General features: G+C 34.5%; 1 protein-coding gene across 2 annotated transcripts in view; it reads right to left on the minus strand.

The window, feature by feature from the left end:
* AKAP7 (A-kinase anchoring protein 7) overlaps positions 1-8597 on the minus strand; it is a 90353-nt gene that overhangs the window by 41767 nt on the left and 39989 nt on the right. For both annotated transcript variants that reach the window (XM_080583855.1, XM_080583854.1), the window contains exon 7: positions 8439-8583. In XM_080583855.1, coding sequence (XP_080439981.1) covers positions 8439-8583 — 145 coding nt within the window. The remainder of the gene's footprint in view (positions 1-8438; positions 8584-8597) is intronic.

Below are 8597 nucleotides of genomic sequence, written 5' to 3' on the forward strand. Positions count from 1 at the left end.
TATATGCCACATTAACTATACTTCTTTAAAACCACTCACATTTTATCTTGAAATTATCTCCACTGGAAAGAAAACGTTTCTTTTTGTTTGTTTGTTTGCTTGTTTTTTTTTTATATAAATTTTAGGGCATTCAAAAATATTTTACATACAGTCTAAAATAAGAAAAGTGCTGGAAATGAAACTATCATCTGTTTCTATTCATTGCCAAGTAGCGTTCTGAAAGACGAATGTGAATTGTGGTATTAAGCAAAACAAAGCACTTTTATTTAATAACTAAACTTTTATGTCAGTGCTTGTATTATCCTGAAGTACTGATCTGGACTGATCTGTAACCATGTTTTATTTTAGAGCAAGCATAGCAGAATCTCTCCATGTAATCCTGCAGCACAGTGTATAAACTCTTTAGATCTACATGAACCATCAACAATTGAAAAATACTGACATTATAACAATGGAATAATGTTTTTCCTTTCAGTCCATGTCCTTTGAACTACTGAAAAACACTTCTCACAAGTACTGCAGAAGAGCTTAATTAAATTATGGTAAATCAAACATAGCTTCTTTTTGATGTTACGACTATAAAATAAGTATCAAGAAGAGCAACATCCTAGCTTGGAAAATTTTAATAATAAAAAATAATTAAGTTCTACTGATTTATTCAATGAAAGAATACTAAATATTTAATACACTCCTCACCACTTTGGCAGTCTTTTTTTTTATATATGCAATTAACATACCTTGACATTAATGTGTTACTTATTTTCAAAGTATTTTAAATATATTAAAATTAGGAATAAATTACTTGTTTGGAAACTGAAGTCTGCTTGAGGAAAAATGTCTTTCAAGCAGAAATACTTAATACACCAAAAAAAAGATGCTGGATGATATTAAATTGTACTTTACAGCATGGGCGAAAAATTCAATGTTTGTTTTATACAGTTGACTAAATTTTCACTCACAAGTCACATTCTTACTGATCTGAAATATGCTTTTGTGTTTTCCTTCAGATTTACTTCACCAATTTTATCCCACTGTCTGCACTTATTTTTGAAAGTCATTTGTGGAAAATACTTTCATTTAGTTTCAACTACTGATAACAGCACTGGCATGAAAACACATCACTACTTCAAACATCTTTTTGCTGAAAAATAAAAAGATAAATATCAGCATTTAGTCTTTAAACAGCCCTCTAATTATAATATGGTATTCTTAAAAGAAAAATGCAAAAACTACCCTGTACAAAGCAAATAATACATACCCCATAATCACTGAATCACAATTTGCAATCACGGAAGGTGATGAGAAAGTTTTCCTTACCATCAGTATTAGGAGACGCATGATTGAATACAAAGCATGCTTCTTTCTTTAAAATTCATTGTCACTTTCCAATGAAAAGTTTCTTACACATTTGCCAACATAAAAGCTCGAAGTCGGGGATATTAAAAGTTGCCCTCAAAACAACTGAATATTACTATGAAATGAAAATTTCCACTTTCAAGTCATATTTACATTGGTTATTTTAACTTCAATCAACTTGTTCTCCTTTGTATCCACACAGAATTTGTCATTATAACTTCTAAGTTACAATGGTATTATTTGACTGGTACTAAAAAGCTAAAATAAAAATGCTCTGTCATGAAGAAAAATACTGTACGGATGGTTAATGTTTCAATAACATAAAATTACCAAGTACAGAAGAAACTGTCCAGTGTACTGATACAAGATGAGCTGTATCACTAGCGCTAAAGAGAACATCCATCAAGTTTCAGTGTAAGACCAGAGAAAAGGAAGCAATAGGGGACCACTCTATTCTCAGAAGTCAATACAAGATACTTGATTTGTGTATGAAACTACTGCCTCACCATTTTCTATCCACCTTACATAAAGAGTCTGACTTCTACGTTATAAACTGAAATGCGAGTGTTTCTCTGCCGTGTTTAAAGGAATCACTTTTATAAGTCAGCATTAGACCACATGATGCTGTTAAGAATTAGTGCTTTGGGGAAAGACTACAGATTAACCCACAATACCTGTTGCTTTTTATGTAAGGCAAAGAGCTACTTAGCATACTATACACACAAAATTGCAGCAGCTGTGGAAAAACTCATCACAAACAGTGAATGAATTGCTAATTACAAATGTCAAGAAATAGCCCCTGGTAAGCTGCCCAAGCCATTTTATCCATAAACAGTGTGACTATCGTTTCTAATTAAAATTTAGGATGAGTGTCATAGATATGCAAGAAACACAAGAGTGGTTAATCACAACCTAACAGAGTAGAGAAGTTAGAAGCGAGCCTATAAACAGATTATCAAGAAGAGAAAAATTAAGAAGTGAAACTAACAGAAATATTTTGAATTTACAGAAGAAGCAGAAAGAAGGACAGATATCAGATAAATTCAAAGAATGATTCGGTATTTTAGAAGTGATTCAATGCCATACGCATATTTTTGGAGGAAACAGAATTTGGATGATCAAAACAGCATTTACTTCATTACTACTGTTGCTTCCTATGTGAGAAAATGTTTAATTGCTGTATGAATAAAATCAGTCACAGTCAGGTCAAACCATCTGTAGACAGGGAAGTAGGACAGTACGTAAAGCAGACAAATGCCAGTCTTTCTTTTCATTTAAGCCAATGCTGCTTTAAAAAGATGTCAGAGAAATTGGGAAGAATTCATATTGCACACTGTATTTGAATTCATTTCTTCCTTGATGATGAAGGTGAGGTATCACCATACTTCTTGCATGACACTCTAAGCGCATTTTTTTAAAACAGCAAACCAAGGGATGTTGACAACCTCTCCAACTATCCATTGGTCTCCAATTCTTTTATTTTCAGTCTACTATTTCTTTTCAGTATTACTTTGAGTTCATAAAGTGATGTTATCACATTTATTTTCTGTATCCAGTACAGATGTGTTTCCTCCTTTGTAATTCCTTTCTTCTTGGTCAGTATTCCCAAAATCTACTCCTGGCAAGCCTATCCACAAACTAGAGAGCTCTTCTATAAGCTGCCAGCAGGAGCATCTTGTTCCTTGTTTGAGACAGGAGCGCTGAGTAGCTGCCTGGCTAGAACCATAAAATGTAATGCAGAAGCATAAACTGCAACACTAAATCCTAAACCGAGGCTATTAAAAAAGTTACTTAAACGACTCAGATGGCCTAACAGCAGAGATCTGCAAAAATATATTTTGCTTGTAACACATTCCATTCATATGGTTATTGCTCTTCCTCAGAAACTTGAAGCTTGCAAATATAAATTTCATTGAGAATCTACGCATTTCTGTATAAAAAATTAACAAGCAAACTAATTAACAAATATTAACAACTGTTCAAGTAACATATCTCAGATTCTAATCTTGCCTATCTTAGACACTTCTTAGATCTTGCCTGTCATACACGCATATTTTAGGATGGGATGAATGACTGCAGGTGTCTCCCATTTCAGAGAGACTTGCAGAAGGTTCCTGGATGAGGAAGTTAGACCTAACTTGTACGTAGCTCCATAGAAATCTAGACTGACACACCAATGTTCCGCTACTTAAAACCCATCTGTATGAGGAATTATTTGAGGAGCAAGAAACAATATCTTTTAACATATTCTTATGCTTTTATTCAGATAAATTAGGTGTTTGTGGTCTGGTATTTTGATTTCTAGATTGCTACTGCTAGCTTGCAAGGATTAAGGGGGACCATAACAGCACTTCAGCCTCCAACCTGGCACACAGTCCAGAGATAGGACTTCTGGCTGAAGAGAAAGCAAGAGTGTCCTGCTTGGTGCTTTCCACTAACGAACAGTCTTCTGTTGAAGATTTCCTGCCTCAGAGACAGCACATGGGAAATCTCATATTTAACCTTCTCCATACCAGCCATGCAGGAGAAACTTACCACAGTTTACAGGCTGAATACAGCTTGGCATGCGACGACTTTCCTTAACATGCATATAATTTGATTTTACATTATATTACTATAAACACATTTTCTTTAAAACAGAAGTTTATAAAAATCTTAATACAAGGATCCCAAAAATATTTAAGTGGGATACATAATGTCAAAGGCATGTTTAACATAACAAGATGTACATAACATTCCCTTTGAGGGTCTACTGAACATCTTTACTGCAACATAAAGAACTGATTCATCATTCAGGTGAAAGAGTATATATTGAGAAGCTCAACATATTCTAGCATTCACTGCTGTTTGGCATTCAAGGTGACATACAACAGCTGCCGTGAGGCGGGTGGTCTGAAGGACTTTTTGTCGGCTTGCTGATTTATTTGCTTTAAAGAATAAACTGATCTCTGCTTTGAGAATGAAGCTTCTACCCCATTGTCACTGTCATGTCAAATTTTAACTCCTGAATACATACCCTGTGGGGCTGGCACGCAGATGGAGAGAAATCTTCTGGTGCAGATGTCTGTTGGCTCTGCTGAAGATAGTGGATGTTTCTCTGTAACATACTGTCAAAGCTTATTTACCTGCTGTGCGTGTTGTTGCAGCTCAGCAGGTGTTTCACCTCTGTCTTTATCTATATCGAGCTTTTGTGCTTCCTATACTTTTAAACATGTTTTTAAAATGTCTAGCTACCAAGCTGATACGTGTAGTGGCACTTCTTAGCAATGGTAGTACGTAGTTCTTCATTGTGCATGGATTTCTGTTTCTCTTCTAACATTGTATCTGATCCCTTTTTAGATCTTTTCATCTTATTAGATGCATAACCCTGAAGTGTGGCCCAAATTCTACGTAACAAAAAGCAAATACTGATGTTATATTTTCTTTGCACTTCAAGGAAAAAAAAGAGAAGTGCTTGAGTGCATGTGCATGTAGAAAGAATAAGAGCTGGATACAGCTCTTGTCTGTATAAATTTACAAATTTTACTGTTTCTGATGTATTAATAAAACTGCATTAACTCTCCACATGTTTATTTTAATGCCCTAATTATCTATAGTTACTAAAACCCCTGTTCATGTAACATTTTAAAATATTTTAAATATCAGGTTTTTAAAAATTCAATGCAGTATAGTTTCTCCTTCTCTGAAATTAAACTTGAAGTCATTTAAACTCTGTTCCAATATAGATGTTTTCCCTCCCCTTTTGGCTTTAGATAAGTATATATTAATGTATTCAAAACCAGAAAAACAAGATGCATACATTTTAGCAAGATGCATCTACATTCATGCAGGGCTGAGGGAAGCGGGGATAATAAAGCTACACTTTCTTAATGTGGTATCAGTGAAGAACATCTATTCAAATACTCTGGCTAGAGAAAGCATGACGTAGTACTAATGTAAAAATAATTCAGAGAATTCTGCTCAGATTGTGAAAATGACAATTCCCATAAATTCTTTAGGCATTGTCACACCACCACTCAGTTAAAGCCAAACAAGCATCTGATCCTTGCTTCGAACACCAGTTGATTGACTGCTGTTATAAACCATTTAATGGGACTCAAAAGACAGCTGAAAGACTGACTATCTCATTCCGAAATGTCAGTAACAAGAAAAGTTCAAGAAGAGAGACTTAAACAAATGTTTGAAAAACACATTGTCAGTATCTATCAAATATACTACTAAACATCTTTGTAATGAGTTATTTGCCAAATTCATTAATCAGATACACATTCTAAAACAAGTATATTTGTGAATAGCCTTATTTTCATCCAAAAGATTATTTTCATCCAAAGATTATTTTCATCCATGAGTCTTAATTTCATCCAAATTAAAAAATTTGTTAAAAAATCTTGTGATTTCTCTAAGCATTCGGATGCACACAAATACCTAACTGAATGTACAAATGTGCACAGAAGACATATATATATATATACACACAGATATAAACATGGGACATACATAACACAAGGTAATAAATATTATATACAGAGAGAGAGAGCTGTATAAATAAATCTCTTTTTGGTTTTGACTGATCTGGATTTTGCAATATTGTCACTAATTTAAACAGCCATCCTACAATTTTCTTCCTCTGTACTGCAGGCAACTACTTTCTATTTGTTTTGTAACAGTATACCTCTTCTAAATAAAGGGGGCCTAAGTGCAAACAAAAACATTAACAGGAAATAATATTCAGCATTTACAAAGTGCCTGAAATGCTGAAAGTCTTGTATAAGTATTTAATAATAAATCCTCAAAACAGTCCTCTCAAAAACAGTAATATCCCACCAGTAATGCTGTGGGAACAAGGACCACAAGGGGGACCACAAGGAGGAATAAGGCACCACAAGACACAAAGCAAGCTGTCACCAAAGCCCTACATGGAGTCCTAGAAGCAGCACTACCTTTTAATAGCAGTGCTTATGTAAAGCTGGTCCAAACTACAGAAACTTAGACGTGGTAGTAGTTGCTCATAAACACTTTTTGTCTCCTCTACAGTGTTAGTTTTGACACGGCATTAAGAATGAAACAATTCAGGTGTTGAAGAGTGCCTGAAAAACAGCAGATGAGGCACATGAACCCGGTACAGTTTTTATGATGATGAAAGCACAGCATTTGCTAAGCAAAAATGAAGTATAATGCATTGATCCTGTCAGTTACGAGCCTTAGAAAACTGGATCTTTCCATCAAAATTAGCTCTACCAGAAAAGGTGCCTGGATCAGCAGTTTTCCTTTTATTTTATGTTCATCAAGCCTTTAAAGGTTTTGCAGAATTTGGGGATGGACACAGTACTTGCGTAAAATTTTCATCTTTTTCAGATTTCTTTGTCCTTAAGGATACATCCATCTTCAAAACCAATAGAAGTTTTCATCCTTTTAAGATCTTTTAGTCCTTTAGGATGTTATCTTCATAACAAATAGTTGTTTTAATCTTTTTTAAAGATTTCTTAGTTTTCAAGGATGAAGACACGTTTTTCCTTTAGAACTGTCTACACAAGAAAAGATTCCAGTGAAGATGTTTCTATTCAACTGCTTGGGATGGCAACAGTCTTGGAAGACTTCCCTAACGTTGCATGTTTTGTTCTTTCTTTCTGAGGATACGATCATTCCTTGGTCGTGAATATTTTCATTAATAACGTTAGTATGCTTTGGAGTGGGAGAGGTTAGATCCACTGAATGATTGTTTGTTGAAATGATTTATGGTCAATTTTTGTTATGAATATTTTTGTTTATTAGCAGAAATCTGGAAAATGTTGCAAAGTGTATGAGAAGAAATGCATCATAGTCTTTAAGTATTTTATCGTTGAGGCTCCCTGTAAAAAGATTTTTTATATTTCTTTCTTCTTGTTAGAGAATCCATACAAGAACAGATGTTTTTTTTTCCCTTGAGTATGAGTTAAGACTTCGATTTATTCAGATTTATTGAGGCTGTCCATATTCTTGTTGAAATAGAACTATTGCTCATTGACAACATGCACAACAGAGTTCTAAATTTCTAAGGAAAAATGGCAAACTTCACATGAACTTTCATCATGAATGTCAGTATCCCATGCCTTCCAACACCACTACATTCAACCTCTGACACGAATGCAGGAAAAAAATCCCTGAAATGTAAAAATCAAGCTGTACCAGTACAAATAAAAAATATCAACTGACCTCCCAAGACCATGACCTATTCCCTGCTATAAACCTCTTTTAAGACTCAACATCTAACATGGCACATATAAAGAACCAAACAAATTAGGAAAGTAAAAAATAAAATTAATATAAAAAAGCTCTTATTTTGCAGTATTACTACTTGCCTGTCTTCCCATGTCATCTGGCTTCTTGAAGATCTCCAAGGTGCAGGAATGCTATCTTTCAAGATATTCTCAACACATCACACAATACATTCCTAGGTTTAAAGGGCTGACTGCATTAAGAAAAATTCTCAACACTCCTGAGTTACTTCATTTAAGAATCTTGTAACTCATGTTCTTAATATAACTAACCCCAACTCCAAACTCCACTACCATCTAGTGAGAGCTAACCACCCCGGAGAGGTGGTTAATTAATTATACAGCAATTATCCCATAGTCTCTCAGTGCACAGACTTTCCATGCACACCAACTGAAGTGCCAGCTATATGCAAATGGCAAAAACAAGAAGACAAGCCTAGAATAATCACCGAGTTGTGAAACTTCTGTTCAGATGAAGCTGGAGGACACTAGTGTAATTTCTAGCATTGCAATGATCTAGGCAAAGTATTTGGTACAATGTTTAAAGTGTTGATGGTACTCTGAACAGTTATCATGAAATCTGTTGTATCACTGAAATTCTCTCTATATAGGAATACAGTCCGAGTAAGGTCACATCTTTGCCAAACCACACATTTCACTTAGCTTTAATAATCTAATAATCTACTGCATCTAATCTCATTTAGTCACACAGGCTATCTTTATAATCAACAGAGAGAATTGCCTAACATACACCGCAGAAAAAATGACTTTTCAGGCATATAATTTATAGGCACCATTGATACAGGAAGAAAATGAAGATGTACTTACCAAGAAAAACAGAGGACTCACAGTAGTAGTAGCCATTGGGTTGCTTTTTTTTCAACATGGAGCAAAGATCTAAGCGATGAAGGACTTCATCTCCAAAATACTGGCTTTTAAAATCTTCATATAGGCTTGAGTCAATTTTTTTCACCTTTAAATATCAAC

Source organism: Anser brachyrhynchus (genome assembly GCF_964034855.1).
Source record: "Anser brachyrhynchus genome assembly, chromosome: 3".
Lineage (NCBI taxonomy): Eukaryota > Metazoa > Chordata > Aves > Anseriformes > Anatidae > Anser > Anser brachyrhynchus.